Consider the following 18,536-nt stretch of genomic DNA (forward strand, 5'->3'; position numbering starts at 1 on the left):
CAGAGAAACCCTGTCTCGAAAAACCAAAAAAAAAAAAAAAGAAAAAAAAGAATCAGCAGAGGCCAAAGGCTTTATATCCCACCCACCTGAGATAAGCAGCTCCTTCCTACAATTAGGAACCCAGATGCCACCTTCTGAAAGATCTTTATTTGTACATCGCTGAATTGCAAACCATCAGTAACTTTTTAATATGGACAATCAAATTTTTACCCACAGAATGTCTACAAGAATTATATTTTTAAAAAATACAACCAGTTTTTATATTTTAAAAATATCTGAACTCAAATAAATTAATATCTTAAAAAGTACACTCCTATTTATTTGGCATTTATTCTAAGCCTTTGCGCACGATGCCTGTGGGACATGATCACATCTGCAGTGCTCTGGTTCCAGCACTGTGACTGCAGCACAGCTGGGACAGATTTACAGACAGTGGGAACATGCAGTAATAAAATAGCTTCTTAGAAAACAAGTTAACAGACTGTGTGTACTGCAACTGCTGTGTGCTCTGTCCAGCTTGTAGCTCCAGCTGTCCAGCATAAGAGAATTTGGCCAGGGCTCCCTGGGAGCTGGCCCATTGTTATTACTGTTGCCGTGGTGTCAGTTTGCATGTGGTATGGTAGGATATTTGTCCCCTCATCTCTGTGGGGCCACTGTGCTTCCTGCCTAGCTAAAGACAGCTGGCCCAAGTTAGGGCCCTGTGGGATGCTCTTTTTCCACTGCAACATCTTTGTTCCTCTTTCTTCCTTCCCAAAGCTTTAACAGAACCAGATCTTAGTGGGCCAAGGACTTAGAGAAACAGTTGTTAAAATCAAGGGAAGCTTTGCTTTCTGAGCAAAAGAAACCCAATTCCCTCTCCTTTCTGCAATGCCTCCGTTAAAGATTCCAGTTTGATAACAGTATTAGAGTGAAGCCAGAAAGCTGGCTTAGTTTTAAAGTACAAGCCAAGGCACTTTCTTAGGAGCTTTCTAGGGAAGTAAAAAGTAGCTTGGATGGCCTCACTGCCATGAGGATTTGGTTCCTCCAAAGGCCTCGCATGTCTGATCCATCATCCATCATTAGGAGAGCTAACACCACCCAGCCATCTCAGACAAACCATGGCGGTGGCACAGGACACTGGTCCAATATGCAGCATTCAGGCTGGGGGAATGGCATGGACTTAACGTAGCAGATGGATGGCCAAGATGCATACAGATATTCTAGAAGCTATGCCTCCAGGACCACAAGCTCAACTGCTGGCTTTGATACTTGGCAAAGGAGAAGGGAGGTCTCATGGCCTTCCAGGATTATGAAATGGTAACTAATTTAGATAAAGTTGAAATCATTTGTATTTTAAGTATTGTACCTGATCTAAAAACAGGCCAGATCAGGATGGACAGGTCACAACCACAGTCCAGTTCCAAGTTTCAGAGCAACTTTAGTTACTGCAGTAATAACTGCTTGACAGTCCAGTTGAAACCAACAGCTTACCAGTTTTAGTGCCAGAGCTCAAAATGATAGGAGTAGTGAGGAGCTCCGTCATCTGTGGGGCATCCTTAATAGTTATTTTACTAAACTGGCCAGGCTAGGGCTAGAGCTCAGGTGGTATAGTGTCTGCCTAGTGTGTATGAAGCTCTGGATTGATCTGTAAAACTCATGGCAGGCATGCAATCTCAGCACGTGGAGGCAGGAGGATCAGAAGTTCAAAGTCATCCTTAGCTACATACAGAGTTCAATGTTGGCTTGGGCTATCTGAGACTGGCTCAACAGAACAACAGCAACAAAATCTTTACTAGCCTGGTACTTGAGAAACACTTTAAATGGAAGCTTCTTTTTTGAGACAGTGTCATAGCCTTGCCTGGCCTGAGGGTCATCATGCAGATCAGGGTGGCCTCAAGGTTGCAGACATCTACCTGCCTCTTCTCTTAAGTACTGGGATTAAAGGTGTGTGCCACTATGCCCCATGACCAACTGAAAACTTGAGTCCTGTTGCATAAGTCTCTACAACATCAAGGTGTACACATGTACTACTTTTAGAAGATTCCAGTCCTCTAAAACAAAGGAACAGAGAATTAACTGCCTCTATCTGAACTCAGACCCAAGGATTGATAACCTCTGAGGGGAAGCATGGTTTCAGCATTAATCCTTTTAAATCAACACAACAAAAATTTAAAACCAAAGTCTAAATCTAGACATTGGTTCTAGTGGCAAACACCTATAATTCTAGCAGTTGCAATGTCAAGGCAGAAGGGTCAAGAGTTCAGGGTTATATGAGATCCTGTTTCAAAAAAACCCCAAAACTGTAAATGGAGTTCAAACCCTTGTCAGTCTTAGTGAGGAGCCATTCAAGAGAGGAACCTGTTCACCATTTCCATGGCTGCCACACAAAACTGTTCTGCCCACTCCCCACCAGACTTGGCTTTGTCTTCTGAGCCACCCTGTGGCTGAATGCCATGTGTGTGTGTGTGTGTGTGTGTGTGTGTGTATACTTTCAGTATCCAGAAGGCCAGGCATGGCTGCTGCCTTTCTCAGTACAGGGGCACACAGTATTCACCATGTTAGGCAGTAGTCCAGCAACTGATCACCTCCCTAGCTGGCTCTTAAACTCTAGCACATTCATCCTTGGAGACCTAAGGAAAGGGAACCTAGCCAACCAGTCAACCGTGGCATCTAGAACACTAAGAAGCAATAGCAGATGAGGGAGCCCGTGAGGAGAAACTACAGCCACAAAGGTGTCTGTAATGCATGTAACAGACACAAACTAGTGAAGGCAGTGCCATCTTTCTGGTTTTGTCACAGGCTCAGAAGCAAAATCCCATACCCTCTCGACCAGGACAAACAGGCTGCAACTTTGTGTCAAAGACATAGGCAAGGAATGCGACCCAAGAGTGACATGCTCTCTTTGATTACTTGGCTTCCACAGGTTCCTTCTGAGACCTCAGTAGTGTGACCTGCTGACAGACCTGAGGTCAGGGACACAGCATCTAACTGATGCATACACCAGGCTGCTGATCCAGGTCTAATTTACTGCAGCTTTTTGGAGCAAATTTAAAAGCAGCAGTACCAACCAGAGCTCCTCCTGTTTAGGGAGGAAAGTTTTTTAAAAGGTCTCACATTTTCAAGATTATGAGAAGCATTCCATGCACACGAGCAGCTGCAACAGGAATTCCAGGGAGGTCATGATGATGGCCACCAGGGGTGGGGACTAAAAGGTGCCTTCCTCCCAGGTTCAGAGTCCCTTGAAAGGGAAAGGAACATGATGGGAATGACTGTGGGACTTATACACTGCCTCCCAGAAGTGTATATAAAGATAGCCACCCAGAAGCGAGTACAGGACATCCTTGCTCAGATGGTTCAGTCAGCATGCCAGCCAGCCAGCCAACCAGAACTTAGCTGTTACAAAGCCCACAAGCCCTCAGGAGGTAAGTGTCTGCCAATCTTCCCAGGGGAAGTCAGAGGTAATGCTCTGGCTGAGAGGAGCCAGTGGGCAGCTCCTGCCACGCACAGTGGTGATGGCCTTATGGTCTGCTTCATCTACAGCTCCCAAAGTACTTCTCAAACTGGCTGTAGCCATTTGGCATCTGCTTTACATCCAGGGCTAGTGACCACTGTCACAATGGCCCAGGGACTTGATGAGCAATGCCTTGGTAGAGGCAAAGAATGGACAGGAGCTGCTTGTGGTCCGCAGCCCAGATGTGTCTCTGCAGCTGACCAGAGCACTGTTCCTCTGTGGCCTTGTTCAGGAGCCTCCTCTCGGTTATCAGGCTCCAGGATGCCAAGTAACGGGCCTTGTTAGAGGTAGATGGAGGCGACGGCTGTCCTGCTTCCCACCGCATCGTCACAGCGCCCAGGCTGATTGTGCCACTCAGACGTCATTTGGGCTTTGGCTACATAGCCTCATCTTTTCCAGTGCCACAGTCTGGGGCTTTCTCTTCCTGCTCAGACTGCTGATCCTTGGAAAATTAAGGACACCCCCTTATTTGGGAGCTACTTCCTTAATGAACCAGGAGCAGCTGCTACTGTTCTTCTGGTCACCTCTGGAGGGCCAGGTGCCACCTCTGCTCAGCCCACATCACACACTGCCCAGGGCTATGTTGGAACTATAACTGCCACCTGTTTCCTTCCCGCTGACACCAGAAGGCTCAACACTCCAGCTCAGGCAACTATTTAGTCACACCAACCCTTTTCCCTCCCCATGCCCTGAGTCACAGGTCTTGGTCACAGTGGCTGGAACCCTTAGATTTTGTACAAAAAGCTGGGGACATAGTCAAACCTGAGCAGTGGGTGGGTGGTCCCTGGTGACTCCTGCATATAGTGCAGTTTCAAAAGCTCAGCCAGGTACTGTACCACTCTGATGTCCTCGTTCACGAGCCCCAGGTTTAGCTTTAGGAAGCTGGTTTGTCTGCTGGCCACTGCTTCTTGTGTCTCCTCACTGTGGGCGGGCAGATGCAAGTGGTGGCAAAAGGTGTAGAGGAATGCCTTGGAGCAGAGCTGGGTGAGCATGCTCTGGACATGAAGGTAGTATGTGCTGCCCCGCTTGATCTGAGTGCGATGGTCAGCCAGGCGGGGTACTAGTGTACCCCTGTAGAGGGGACAGCGTAGGGTCTTGCTGTCCAGGTCCAGGATGCTTGTATAACGGCTGTAACGGCTCAGGGTATGGAGGGTACCCACATTGGCAGGAGAGGCCACTCTGAAAAAGATAGGCCAAGGTCAGAAAAATGGGAGCAGCTGCTTAAGAGATGAAGCTCACTATCCACAAACTAACTCACACTCATCAAGTGCTTTGGTCCTCAAGGCCCTCAACGATGCAACTCCTTGTGGTCTCTGAAGCATCATTACTCGCCTAAATGGATGGTCCACATAGTGAGCCAAACTTCCAGTGGTGCTCCAGGACTATCTGCCTGGCTGCTCTCCCTGGAACTCTACTTGGGCTTCCCTCATCTCTGGGATATTAGCTCAATTAATCTTTTACCCTTTCTGAGCCTCAACTCCACTTCTCACTGTCCCCATTCTTCCTGGGGTAACCAGAGAGACAAAATAAGTCACCTAAGGATGGGGCCTGGCCTGCAGTGGGATACAGCTACCACTGTTACTACTCTGAGCCCATACCCAGCCAGTATGGTGACTGCTAACGAATTCTCTGTTCTAGAGGCCTTGGGCTGCATCTCCCTTGGGTTATGTCCCTACTGCCCAGCAGTGTGTGTTCCAAGAGGTGAAGTGGAACAGGCAAAGTGCTCAGCCTCCCGAGGCTGTTCCCTAAAAACCTCAAGTTTCTGAGTCCTAACTCAAAAGGGCCTGCCTAAGTTCCTCCTCTTTCCCTAGCTTCACTCTAATGTTCCTGTCCCTGTCAGCTGGTGCTTGCTCACCATACAGCTGACCTTCATGTCTAGTTCAGAAAGCATAGTGCTCTGACCCCCTCTTAAATTCCCACCTTTGAATCTGTAATAAACTTCTAAAAACAAAACAAAACACCCTATAAGAACAACAGCCTTACTCAAGGGTAGGGCTAGAGTAGGTAGATCATTTGCCTGCCATGCACGTCCCTGGTTTCCATTCCAGCAACACAAGAAAAAAAAAAAAAAGCTCTCCTTTAGAGCAGTCTTCCCAGCTGGGCAGAAGTGGCACACATCTTTAGTCCCAGCATTTGGGAGACAGTGGCAGGCAGATCTTTTTACGTTTGAGATAGCCTAGTCTATAGAGTGAGTTCCAGGGCAGCCAGGACTATACAGAGTAATCCTGTCTCAAAAAACAAACAAACAAACAAAACAACAACAACAAAAAAAAAAAAAAAAAAAACCAAAGACAAAAATACACCCTCCCTACTTACACCCTCCAAAAAAGCAGTCTTCCTACAAAAGTAGGCATTACCCACTGGTCTCACAAGATTTTACATATTTAGGGCTTATATAAGACATGGTGCCATACAACAAGAAAAGCCACTGGAACCATTTTTTCCCCTTCTTGTTGAATTTAATAATGATTAATCAAGCACCTACTACCTAACCAAGCCTTGAGCTGGGAATTGAGACTCTGATGAAGAATGTCCTAGAGTGTTATCCTAGAGTGTTGTCTTGTTGTGGGTAAATTAGACCAGAGTGGGAGCTAGCAACTGTGAAACGCCTGAAGACCATGGCAAGACTCACATAGGCCCTAAACCCTGAACCAGTGGCAGTGGGTATACAGCATACCCCATGAACAAGGGAGAACTGGGGCCTCATGAACAGGGTAGTTCACGAGGACACTAAGAACTCAAGAGACTGTCTTCTTCAGGACTACCCTCTTGCCTCCAATGGCTTCCCTATAGCATCCACCACACCCCAACCAGGGGCCTTGCAGACGCCACACAAGCTTCTCAATCACATTTAATTTGCCTTTACTCCCACCGAGGGTTCCTGGCAAACCCTGAGCTTAGCAAGTGATAGACTCAAACTTAGCTCCTAACCGTCTGACCCTCCATCTCTGTTGTGATGTCCAGTTTCATAAAATTCAGCATTAGCATTCCTTCCTCCCAGTGGTGGCAGGATGCTGGCTCCTTCCAAGTTCATCTGTTTCTGTGTCCCACAACATTCTTCCTCACTCAGGAAGCCAAATACACAACCAGGCCCCCAGACTTTGTATTACATTTCGGTGAACACAGCCTATTCTTCCAAACCCAGACTGCTGCTATCCAAATCTGGGAGGCCACAAGGATGAGGAATCTAAGGTCACCCAGCTAGGACTCTGCCTAAGCCTCTGTCACACACTCTCTCTTCTATTAGAACTAGGTCTTGCTTACCCATCATTCCTGACCTTCTCACTGTTTATCAAGCCACACATTCCTCCCTGGTGTTTTATTTAAAATGATGGCGGACTCACCATCGGCTACTCTAACCCTGTTTCCATGCAGAAGGCCTGGAAAGAACCAAGTGAAAAGAGCCAAGGGCAGTGAAGCCTGGGGTTCAAGGTGGGATTCTTTAAAACCTTTACTTGAGCAGTTCCAGCTGAAGCCAAGACTGGAGGATCTAGATGAACCCAGCTTACAAAAATAGCCCTGTGAAAAATTGCTCACAGCTCTGTGGACAAGAGAGCCACTACACAAAAGCACCTCTCTCAATCACTTTTTTATAAAGCTTTTGTCTTGCTAATATAGCCTAGACTGGCCTCACAACAAATAAATTCTAAGGCCAGGTACTGTTCTAAAATAACACACTCCCAATCGGGGCCCTTCTATAGCTCCATACGGCATAAGGTGAGCACAGGGCGTCCCCTGCACAGGATAGGTACCCAGCAAATCCACTGCAGTGAGGGTGGCAGCACCTGTGACCCAGTCCCCTGCAGCTCCCTCTGCAACCACACCTCTGAAGATTTTCACCTCACAGTGTTGTAGTGTCATGGTCTCACCTCACTTCCCTAGGGCTTCTCTGGATTAGCTGTGACCTACCTATTGGCATGCCACTTCTGGCACCTCATTGACCCCCAGTAAGTCATCCTTTGGGGCACAAGCATTGCATAAACACTGACACTTGTGCAGGAACATTCCTAGCATTTGCGCCCCTCAGCAGGATACTCACATGGTATCTCATATGCTAGCAGACACTTTACCACTTGAGATTCTGTGCAGTGGCTCAACTGTCATTTCCAGGGCATCTCGCTGAAATCTGTGGCCCTGTCTGTCTCCTTCATTTTAAGAGGGTGCACACTTGTACAGACCAGGAATCTGCTATCATAAAACAGACTTGCCAGCTGTCTGCAGTGAAAGAAATAGCCTCAGAGAGGTTAAGCCGGTGGCACAGTGAAATAGAGGCCAGAGTCAACATGGCTGAATTGGCTTGTAATTCAGGCACTGGGCAGTGACCATTCAATGACCATTGCAAAAGGTCTATTCAATAAGTCAACTTTATTTTCCTATTTTCTTGGAACACAGGAATGACCTACCTAGATATCTATGTGAATGAGGCTTGACAGGGTAGCACCATAAACTCTGAAGGGATTTCAAACAAGGGCAGGACAAACTCTTTTGACTCCTCACTTTCAGAGCAAACAGAACAGCAGAGTACAAGTTACTGGAGTTCTACATCTTCCACAGTGACAGCCACAATCCTTTACACCATTGTGACTGGAATCAGAACGTAAGATCTTCAAGTCCAGCTATTCTCTGACTTCACTGAACGAAGACTGCTGTGTTTACCCCAGACAAATGGAATCAGAATCTGACTGGGGAGTCACGATTCAGGGCATGTAAATATAAGTAGTGTGTCTGCCTAGCATGCGCAGGACCTGGGTTCTATCGATAGCACCACTCACATACATGAGGAAATTAATTCTCCCAAACAGTTCTGACATGGAAGTGGGGATGAGCCAGGATTGGCAATCTCTTAGCAACTGTGAATCCCCTGCTCCAAGATAAGAGAAAGCAACAGGATCAAGAGTGATTTGCCAAAGGAAAGAATAGTGAGTAGGGTTAGCCACTGTCTAGGAGCAGGCTTTCCTTTTTAGGGTCCACAGATCCTAAACCTGCTTCATCTTGTAATGTTTAGGGCTCTTCCCCACCTCCTGGAACCAGTTACCTTTGTAGGCCAATAAGCTTCCACTTCTGGAAATCCATAATATGCAAAGGGGAAGAAATCCAGTGCTTCACGGGCTTGGCATAGCAGCCATAGTTGGGAACAAAGATGGACAGTGCAGTCACCAGCTTCCTGACGATGGTTTCATCTTCGCCCAGGACCACAAGTGTCCTCCCACTGAGCAGGGAGTAGATGGCTGGGTGGGCAAAAGGGTACTGGCGGATGAATTTTAAGGCATTCTGGCCAGCTCTCTTTTTGTGCCTCTCAGAGGATAGGCCAGCAGGAGGTGCAGAGGGGATTCTGTCTGAGCTGGTAGAGGCCACACTGCCCATGTAGCTAGTGGTATCTGAGTAGTTATCCAGGCTCATCTTACTAACATCTCGGCTAGCCAGAAGGCAGCTTGGATCCAGCTCATAAGCTGGGAACATTTCACAACTGTTGTCTCGGGGAGAAGGGTCAGTGTTTTCCACTCCAAAGTCCACGTGGAGCCCCTGGTCCTTCTGTATGTAGCGCTGTGGGGGAATGCTCACCACACTGTCCTCATCAGAAAGAGTGAAGGCTGGGGTTGGGAGAGGCACCAAGTGACCTTCACTCTCCTTTCCAATACAGCAGCTGGAGTCTATTTGGGATGGGATATTTTCCAAGTTGCCCTCCTGAGTCTCATCCGGTTCTGGTGAGCCAGCACTTGCTTGGAAATGGATGGCCCCCTCATTATCCGCATAGGCTTCTTCTTCATTAATGGCACTTGGGTAGCTGGCCTTAAAGTCATCAGGAATGAGGGCCTCAGAAGGGCAGGTGCTTAAGACTTCAATGCTGTCCTCGCTGATTGTCCTGTGGCTGACCGCTTTGCTACGGACTACATGGGGGCTCAATGGCACGGTGAGGCTGGCCTGGCTGTCAGATTTCGATAACACAGAGGCTGACTTCTCGGTGCCCAGCACCTCAATGCTTTCCCCACTACTGATGCTCCCTTTCATATCCATATCCAGGTAGTCCAGGTTCTCTTGGGGGTCAAAACTGCGTGCCTCTACTCCCGTGTACTCTTCATCGCCAAGTTCCTGCTCCATCTTGATCAATACAGACTCCACACTGGACTTGTAAGAGCCAACGCTAATTAACACTTTAGGAATGGGGCATTCTTCTACAGGCTTGGGAGGCAGCCTGTCCTGACTGGGCTGAGAGGGTACATTCTCTTGCTTCTCCATCCTGTCATCCACCTCTACAAAATCTTCAAAGAGGAAATTCGTTATGGGCTGTTGTTTTCGAAGCGCTCTGTCAATCTGACTGGTCAGGAGGTAGCACAGGTCTCCTCTGAACATGTGTTCAATGTGGCTAAGCTGGGCCAGGGTCTGAGTGAAATACTCAGTGTCACAGAGTTCCTCCAAGGTCTTCAACTTCTTGTCAAAACACTTGGTGGACTTTGCTTTGATGAGTTTGGGGGTGTAAGCCGGTCTGCAGGTATAAAGGTCTGCATTAGCGGACTCCTCAGGATTAGAGGTAGTGGATACCTGGTCAGCCTGATCCTGGGTTTGCTCTGTATCACCAGGATGCAAGTCAGGGACCTTCATCTTCTGACGAGGGTATGAGCGGATCTGCCTCAGCAAATCTTGATGTTCGATGATGGACTTCTCCACGTTGGCCAGTTCATTGGCTTTCTCAATCGCCTGAGAAGAATAAAAACCCTTGTCATTGGCTTTCTTCTGGATCTCGGTTTCTGTGTGTAGCACTGTCCTCGTGTAATCCAAGTCTTTCAGCTTTTTTTCAAGTTCCCCAGCGAATGCCTTCCTGTTGCCCATCTTCAAGCACTCAGAAGCTTTGGAAAATTCGGCTGAGAGCTCTTGGAACTGCTGCATGATTTTATGCTGGTCTGCAGAGATATAAGCCATACAAAAGGGCCTCACAAAGCCCCTGGCCTCCAGGTCGTACAAGGTGAGGTGGTGCACATATGCAAAGGCCCCTTCCTTAGAGTCTCCCAGTACCACTTTAGAGTCTTCCACAAAGTTCAACTTGGGGTAGGCAGAACCCGGAGGATGGCCTACGAATGAAGCCTGGTAATCCACCGACATAATCCGCAAAGAGAAGTAATTAAGATCAAAAGTGCCAAAAACTTTGGTGTCATTGGGGATGGTAAGCAAGGGCTGGGGTCCCACCTGCTCAGAGAACTCGGAAATGAGGATGAAGTCCCTGGAGAACTTGGCCCCAGACAGTTTAGACCAGGGGTTTGCCCCCTGGCTGGCATAAGGAAAGAGAGGGACTGAGTACTCCTCAGGCAAAGCGGGCTCATTGTAAGGTTCTTCCTCGTATTCGTCTTCCTTGGTGAAGGCCACCACATCAGGGGCGCTGATCATATTTCCTGAAATATGGCGAGCACATTGAGAGGAAATGGAAAATAATGCAGGGTTAGTCGGAGGGAGAGTCAGGCCTCTGGATGAGAAAGCGAAGTTCTTGCGGCCTTCTTTGCACTTCCGGGGATCCTAAACTGCCCTCTCACACAACCAAGAGCTCGAATTGCCGCAGACTCTCGAGGTTTGGGACCTGTGATGCCCTGGGGACGCCTCATGAACTCCAAAGCTGCAGGTCCAGATGACGGAGGCTGGCCATTCTCCAGCGTTTGCCCGGGCCGGCGCAAGGTTCCTGAACCTAGGTCACCAGCACTCCCCGGAACCTACCGGCGACATCAACAGTCCCAGCTCTGATCAGGTCATTAATCCTCGCCACGGGCTACCGCAGAATCAGTCAAATGAGTCTCCCCACGACCTAAGGGCAGAAACTGTCGCCGCTCCTAGGACCGTACTGTCCCAGGGAAGCTACCGCGGCACCGCCATCTTGGTATCACATGACTCCCCAGCATCAGCGTCGCGTGACCCGGAAACGCCCACACAGACTTCCAAGTTAGTGGCGCCTTTTAAGAGGCCCTGCCAATCAGTTCTTCCAGAGGACAAGTCCGGTTAACTACCCATTGTCATAAAGAAAGGGAAAATAGAATACAGTGGGGTGGAAGGGAAGAGGGGAAACGGTGTTGGATGAACGTGCCCAGGGCATGAGGCATTCTGGGAGTTGTAGTTCAAGGCTGCTTAGTGGCGTAGTGGGCGGAAGTTGTCTGTGAGCGCGAGTTTAAGCGTTACTGCGACGTGTGGGTTTCTGATCGAGGCGGCAGTTGCCTGGAAAAACTGCATTTATATTAAGGTGGCTCTCAGAGTTCCTCGTGGCTTTTCCTCTGGGTTCTCCAGCATGCACGGGCACCCGTGGAGTTGCTGCTGGAGCAGGACCTAGGGAATGATCTTCCCGGTCACCCTCTTAGCGTTTCAGTGGCAGCGACGGCCTGGAGGCCGTGCCCTGTCCCGCGCTGCCATGGAAGTGGCCTTCCGAGGAGTGCGAAAAGTTCTCTGCGTGGCGGAGAAAAACGACGCTGCCAAGGGGATCGCCGACTTGCTGTCCAACGGGCGTATGAGGCGGGTAAGAAGCACTTGGGTTCTGCTTCCCCGAGGAACGCCCACAAAGTCGGACAGCGCGTTGGGTACCGGGAGCCCGGGCGAAAGCGACTCCGCCTATTTTGCGAGAGGGCCCCTCCTGGCCGCCCTCACTTCTCGGGTTCTCTCTAACCTTCAGGCCTTTTGTAAATGTAAAACTTTCATGCTTTTGATAGACCTTTGCTCACTGTATCTGTCTGCTCGGCTCACATACCAGTGGAGGATTGCTCTCCGGTCTTTGGGTCTGGAGTGTGAGAAAACGTGTATTTTAAAATTCTTCCTTGGTCAATCACAAGTTCAGTAGTATTGGAAAGCGGTAACCAACCCCTTTAACTTGGCGTTCAAGCCTTACTTATGGAATCCTGTCCCTGCCTTCTGCAGACCCTGTGACACCCTAGGGGTAACACTTAGGTTTAGGAACTAGAGAAGTCAATTACTACTCCTATAGACTCTAAGATACACGAAAGATAGGATTGACTCCTGACAAAGGAAAACGGAGGTGAGAAGGGTAAAACCCCAAGGACTGTTGCGTTATCATTCAGCTGGAGGTCCTTCCTAGGAGCTGTTCCCTTTTCTTTGCAAACAGTTAGATCTCCAGACCTTTGCCTCCAGTTGTGAAATACCCGGAAGGGGGAGCCAAGGTTAGGTGGGCGCTGGCCCCTAACTACTTCACCTCTTAAAAATGTCTTTGAGTAATAATTTTTTCTTTTCTGTTTTGGAGACAGGGTCTCACGATGTAGCCCTGGCTGTCCTGGAACTTGCTAAGTAGATCAGGCTGGCCTTGAACAATGGAGATCTGTTTGCCTCTGTCTTCTAAGTACTGGGGTTACAGACTGACATCCAGCCTAACTACTGCTTAAATGTCTTTTTTTTTTTTTTTTTAATGTCTATGGGTGTTTTCCCTACATGTATGCCTGTGTGTCAGACACATGTCCACCGAGGCCAGAAAGGGTATCAGATCACCTAGAACTTGAGGGACAAATGGTTGTGAGCCACTATGTGGGGTATGGGAATCGAACCTAAGTCCTCTGAAAGAGCATCAAGTGCTCTTAACTATTGAGTCATCTTTCCAGCCCCTTAAATGTCTTTTTTTTTTTTTTTTTTTGGTTTTTCGAGACAGGGTTTCTCTGTGTAGCCCTGGCTGTCCTGGCACTCACTTTGTAGACCAGGCTGGCCTCGAACTCAGAAATCCGCCTGCCTCTGCCTCCCGAGTGCTGGGATTAAAGGCGTGCGCCACCACGCCCGGCTTTTAAATGTCTTTTTTAAGGAGCGCCCCGCCCCCACACACACTTGGCCGGGGATTCTTTTCTCCCTCTCTCCCACCCCCTCTCTTTCTCTCGATGGCTAGTTGGTTGGTTTTTGGAGACAGGTTCCTCCGTGGTGTAGTCCTATTTGTCCTGGAACTCACTATGTAGACCAAGCCATGGATTCTGAATACTGTACCATCACGGCACTTAGAAACATCTACAGTGATGAGACTGCCAAAGCTGGAATAAAAGAGATTATTGCTGCTTTGTCGATACCATTGAGTAGATTGGAATTGAGTCTTTAAAACTGTATTTTATTCAGAGGGCTGGCAACCCTAGAAGACAGCTTGTCTCCAGCTGGCAAGTTATATAGAGACAATGGGGGGCGAGGTAGAGAATGAAAGGCGGTCAATCGCTTTGGAGTTCAATCTTGCCCCCTGGTCAGACATATTTTGAGATTTGTGTTGTTCTGTAAGGATAAGTAAGAGTTAAGTTTGTAGGAAGAAATAAAAGATGAGAAACCAGATGAGCTCAAACAGCTAAAGCAATTGATATTTAATGCCAGAAATGTGGTGTTTGTAGTTCTGACTATGACATGACCAGGGCACAGGACCTTAGCACTCAATGATCAGGGTCCAAGAGAATACACATTTCTTGCTTCAGGCTGGGATTTTGTAGCTAAGGATAGGGGGTGGGGGAGAGGGATTTGTTTGGGGCAGAATGAGGAAGTTAGCTGTTTTCCTTAGATAAGCAGTTTGGTCTGACTGCCAGGTCTGTCGTCTCTGCCACCACTGGGTATCTGGAGTTGGGCCTGCTGCCTTCTGCAATCCTTAGTTATTTCTTGGAACTTTGAGCTCAGTTCCAGGAACTTGGCTTTTGGGGAGATTCATGTTTCAATTTGGAAGAAAGGTCGTACAAGCTTAAGTGTGGTGAGGTATGGGTTGTATGGCCATTATACTATCTAGTTCCAGAAGGTAACTTTTGTCTCTTTATTTTTTTAAAGATTTATTTATTAGTTATGTGAATACACGGTAGCTGTCTTTAGACACTTCAGAAGAGGGAGTCAGATCTCATTACAGATGGTTGTGAGCTACCATATGGTTGCTGGGATTTGAACTCAGGACCTTCAAAAGAGCAGTCAGTGCTCTTAACCACTGAGCCATCTCTCCAGCCCAACTTTTGTCTCTTTAAAAGAGCAACAAAAAAAGAAGATTTATTTATTGTATGTGTGAGTACACTGTAGCTGTCTTCAGACACACCAGAAGAGGGCATCAGATCTCATTACAGATGGTTATGAGCCACCATGTGGTTGCTGGAAATTGAACTCAGGACCTCTGGAAGAGCAGCCAGTACTCTTAGCTGCTAAGCCATCTCTCCAACCTGATAATGTGTTTTTTAATTTACATTTTCATAAAAGCTTATTGACCAGTGATACTGAATTAATTCTCAGTTAGTTGTTGGCCATGTGGTTATCATTTTTTGGAGAAATTTGACTATGCAGCAAACCCCAAGCCTTGCACAGGCTAGACAACTGTTCTACCACTGAGCTGCATCTTAGCTCAATTTTAATGTCATTGTCAAATATTGTGTCAGAAAAATGTATGCACATATTTTTTTCTTGAGAGTCTCATAGTGTAAATTTTTATTCCTTTGTGTATTGTGTCTGTGCTTGTATAGATACACATGTGCTACAGCATGTGTATAGTGGTCAGAGGAACACGTATGGGAATCAGTTCTCTCCTTTACCATGTGGATTTCAGGAATCGAACTCAGATTTTCAAGCTTAGCAGCAAACACCCTTACCCTCAGAACCATCTTGCTGTCCCAAAGTTTTAGTGGTCTTTCATCCACTTTTTAAGAAAATTATGTGCATTAGGGTGTTTTGCCTGCATGTGTGCCTGTGAGAGGGTGTTGGATCCCCTGTGGGACTGCAGCCACAGACAATTATGAACTGGCATGTGGGTGCCAGGAATTAGCCTGGGTTTTCTGTAAGAGCAGACAGTACTCTTAACTATTGTCTCTCCAGCCCCTTGGCCCACATTTATTTATTTGTTTATTTATTTATTTAATGAGTGCTCTGTCTGTATGTATACCTGCATGCCAGAAGAGAGCAACAGATCCTGTTACAGATGGTTGTGAGCCACCATGTGGTTGCCGGGAATTGAACTCAGGACCTCTGGAAGAGCAGCCACTGCTCTTAACCACTGAGCCATCTCAGCAGCCCTTGATCCACTTCTTTAGTTCATATTTCCATATTGTATTAAGTCTGTCCCACCTCATATATTTTGATATATGTTGACCTATTAGCCCTGCATCATTTGTTGAAGTCTGTCTGTTGAATGGACTTGGCACCCTTCTTAAAGATCAGTTAGGAAGAAAGACAACTGTCATCCCAGCATACAGAAAACGGATCAGGAAAACAAATTTGAGGGCAATTTGGGCTACATGGTGAGACCCTATTTTAAAAAACACAAGGAGGGGCCAGAGAGGTGGCTCCGTGGTTAAGAGTAGAGGCTTCTCCTTGCAGAGGACCTGAATTCTGTTCACAGCATCTGTCAGATGGCTCACAGCCACCTAAAACTCCAACTCCAGGGGATCTGGTGCCCTCTTCTAGCCTCTGTGGGTACCTGTACATATGTGGAACATATACACACATTGGGTTTTTTTTTTTGTTTTGTTTTGTTTTTTTAATTTTAACTTAGGGAAAAACAACAACCACAAAATAGATGGGTTAAGGAGGCGGTCAATAAAGTGCTTGCAGTACAAGCATAAGGACCGGAGCTCCATCACAAGCACCACGCAGAAAGCTGGGCTTGGTGACTGCACCTCTTGGTGATGTGCACCTGTAACCCTCACACTCTGAAGGCAGAGGTAGGAGGATCCCTGGGACTTGCTGGCCATCCAGTCTGGCTGAATTGGCAAGCTCCAGGTTCAGTGAGAAACCCTGCTTAAACAAATGAGATCGAGAGCCATGAGGAAGACGCCTGACTAACATCTTACACAAAAATGTGGAAGGTTTTAGCCAACATAGCAGGTTCTACCATTCAGCTTTACTCTTAGTGCTCATGGTCACTACAGGTTTTCTTTGTTTGTTTGTTTGTTTTTAATTAAGTCTGATGGTTTTAGTTATTGTAGTTTTATAGTGAGTTTTGAAATTTAGAAGATTGAGTCCTCCAGCTTTTGGGTTTTTTCCAGGATTGTTTTGGTCTTATGGAACCAGTGCAGTTCCATGTGAATTTTAGGATCGGCTTTTTTATTTTGCACTAAACACTACCAGGTTTTCATAAAGAGGTCAATGAAATAGCTACATTAATAAAGATTTTTACGTTTTTTTCATTGGAATTTGTTTCCGTTGTTGTAGAGATATAAAAATGTTAACTTGGCACAGCCTAGACTCACCTAGGAAGAAAGACTCCATAAGAGATTGAATAGATTAGGTTTTCCTGGGGAAATATCTGTAGGGGTTTATCGTGGTTATGTTAATAAAGGTAGAAATTGTTCCCTAGGCAGGGATCCTGGAGTGAAGGCAAGCTGTACACAGGCAAGCTGTACACAGGCATGCATGCATTATTCATTGCTCTCTGCTTTCAACTGAGTGTAACACGACCATTTCTCTCCCAAAGTTCTGCTGCTGTGATTTCCCTGCCAGGATGTACTATAACCTGGAATTGTGCTCCAAATAAACCCTTCTCCCTTAAGTTGCTTTGTTACAGCAGCAGGAAGGGAAACTAAAACCCAGTGTCTCACTCTGTAGCTCAGGCTGGACCGATACTTGCAGTGATCCCCCTGCTTCAGCCTTCTGAGATGCTAAGATTAAAGGTGTGCTTCACCACCAACCAGCCTAATGCTTTCTTTTTCTTAATTTTATTCATTAAGGAGAGGGAAGGAATATTGTAATTGAACCAAGATCTGAAATCCTGAATCTGGACAGCATTTTCATTATCAGGAAAAAAATCACTAGAAATCACTAGTGATAAATGGTTTCCAGGGGCTGGTGAGACGGCTCAGAGGTTAAGAGCATTGACTGCTCTTCTGAAGGTCCTGAGTTCAAATTCCAGCAACCACATGGTGGCTCACAACTAACTGTAATGAGATCTGATACCCACTTCTAGTGTGTCTGAAGACAGATACAGTGTACTTATATGTAATAAATAAATAAATCTTTAAAAAAGAAAAGGTTGTCCAAATAACATCTCATATAGTCTTAAACTAATTTCTAGAGAATATGAGCCCTTAGACAGTTGAAAAAAAAAGCATACCAGTCATTTTAACCTTTGGTTATATTTTCCAGTTGGGAGAGACGGGTGTGTGTGTGGGTGGGTGTGTGGGTGTGTGTGGTGTGATGTGCGTTGGGGTGTCTTAATGGGTGATTGCCCAGCTCAGATTGTCCCACGGACAAGCCTGTGGGAGATTGTCTTGTTTATTGATGTAGGAGGGCCCAGCCTCTAGTGGTGGCACCGTTTCTGGAGAGGTGGTCCTGGGCTGTATAAGAAACCTAGCTGTACTGGCTGGTTTTGTGTCAACTTGACACAGCTGGAGTTATCACAGAAAAAGGAGCTTCAGTTGAGGAAATGCCTCCATGAAATCCAACTGTAAGGCATTTCCTCAATTAGTGGTCAAGGGGGAAAGGCCCCTTGTGGGTGGGACCATCTCTGGGCTGGTAGTCTTGGGTTCTATAAGAGAGCAGACTGAGCAAGCCAGGGGAGGCAAGCCAGTAAGGAACATCCCTCCATGGCCTCTGCATCAGCTCCTGCTCCCTGACCTGTTTGAGTTCCAGTCCTGACTTCCTTTGGTGATGAACAGCAGCATGGAAGTGTAAGCCGAATAAACCTCCCCAACTTGCTTCTTGGTCATGATGTTTGTGCAGGAATGGAAACCCTGACTAAGACACTAGCTGAGCATGAGCCAGCAAGCAGTGTCCCTCCCTGGTTTCTGTTTTGAGTTCCCGCTCTGACTTCCCTCAGTTGTGGACTGTAACCACCACTTCTTCCCCTAAGTTGCATTTGGTAAGAATGCTTTGTCACAGCAACAGACAGGGGAATAGAAGAGTTATTTCAGGTGTTGGCCAGAACAGACTATTTTCAAGTGTGGTGGCATATGACTTTAATCCCAGTACGCAGGAGGCAGAACAGCCTGGTCTACAGAGTGAGTTTTAGGACAGTTAGAGCTACATAAACAAACCCTGTCTCAAAGAAAAAAGAAAGGAAGGAAGGAAGAAAGAAAGAAAATATAATATTGTATGTCATTTCTAAGTCTCGTCCTCTATATACTTTACATAACTCAGGACTTTCCTGACT

At 46.9% G+C, this 18,536-nt stretch overlaps 2 protein-coding genes across 2 annotated transcripts in view; one reads left to right on the forward strand and one right to left on the reverse strand.

Annotated features, from left to right (window-relative positions):
• Positions 1-128: 128 nt before the first annotated feature.
• Positions 129-11,353, reverse strand: Smcr8 (SMCR8-C9orf72 complex subunit). Its single transcript, XM_021177071.3, has 2 exons — positions 8,526-11,353; positions 129-4,669 (listed from the first exon to the last, which is right to left on the reverse strand). The coding sequence occupies exons 1-2, from the start codon at positions 10,868-10,870 to the stop codon at positions 4,216-4,218; spliced, it is 2,799 nt and encodes a 932-aa protein (XP_021032730.1). The 5' UTR covers positions 10,871-11,353; the 3' UTR covers positions 129-4,215.
• Positions 11,354-11,530: 177 nt separating this feature from the next.
• Top3a (DNA topoisomerase III alpha) overlaps positions 11,531-18,536 on the forward strand; it is a 36,734-nt gene continuing 29,728 nt past the window's right edge. The window contains exon 1 of the mRNA XM_021177566.3: positions 11,531-11,978. Coding sequence (XP_021033225.1) covers positions 11,799-11,978 — 180 coding nt within the window. The 5' untranslated portion in view covers positions 11,531-11,798. The remainder of the gene's footprint in view (positions 11,979-18,536) is intronic.

The sequence above is a fragment of the Mus caroli genome, unplaced genomic scaffold, assembly GCF_978045245.1.
Source record: "Mus caroli unplaced genomic scaffold, Mus_caroli_1 scaffold_13, whole genome shotgun sequence".
Lineage (NCBI taxonomy): Eukaryota > Metazoa > Chordata > Mammalia > Rodentia > Muridae > Mus > Mus caroli.

What these genes read in the sequence shown, in the direction of transcription:
- Smcr8 (XM_021177071.3), bottom strand. Translation starts at nt 10,870, where the DNA reads ATGATCAGCGCCCCTGATGTGGTGGCCTTCACCAAGGAAGACGAATAC. An exon ending in AAGCTTATTGGCCTACAAAG is followed by an intron (nt 4,670 to 8,525) that starts GTAACTGGTTCC and finishes TATCTTTTTCAG; the next exon opens with AGTGGCCTCTCCTGCCAATG.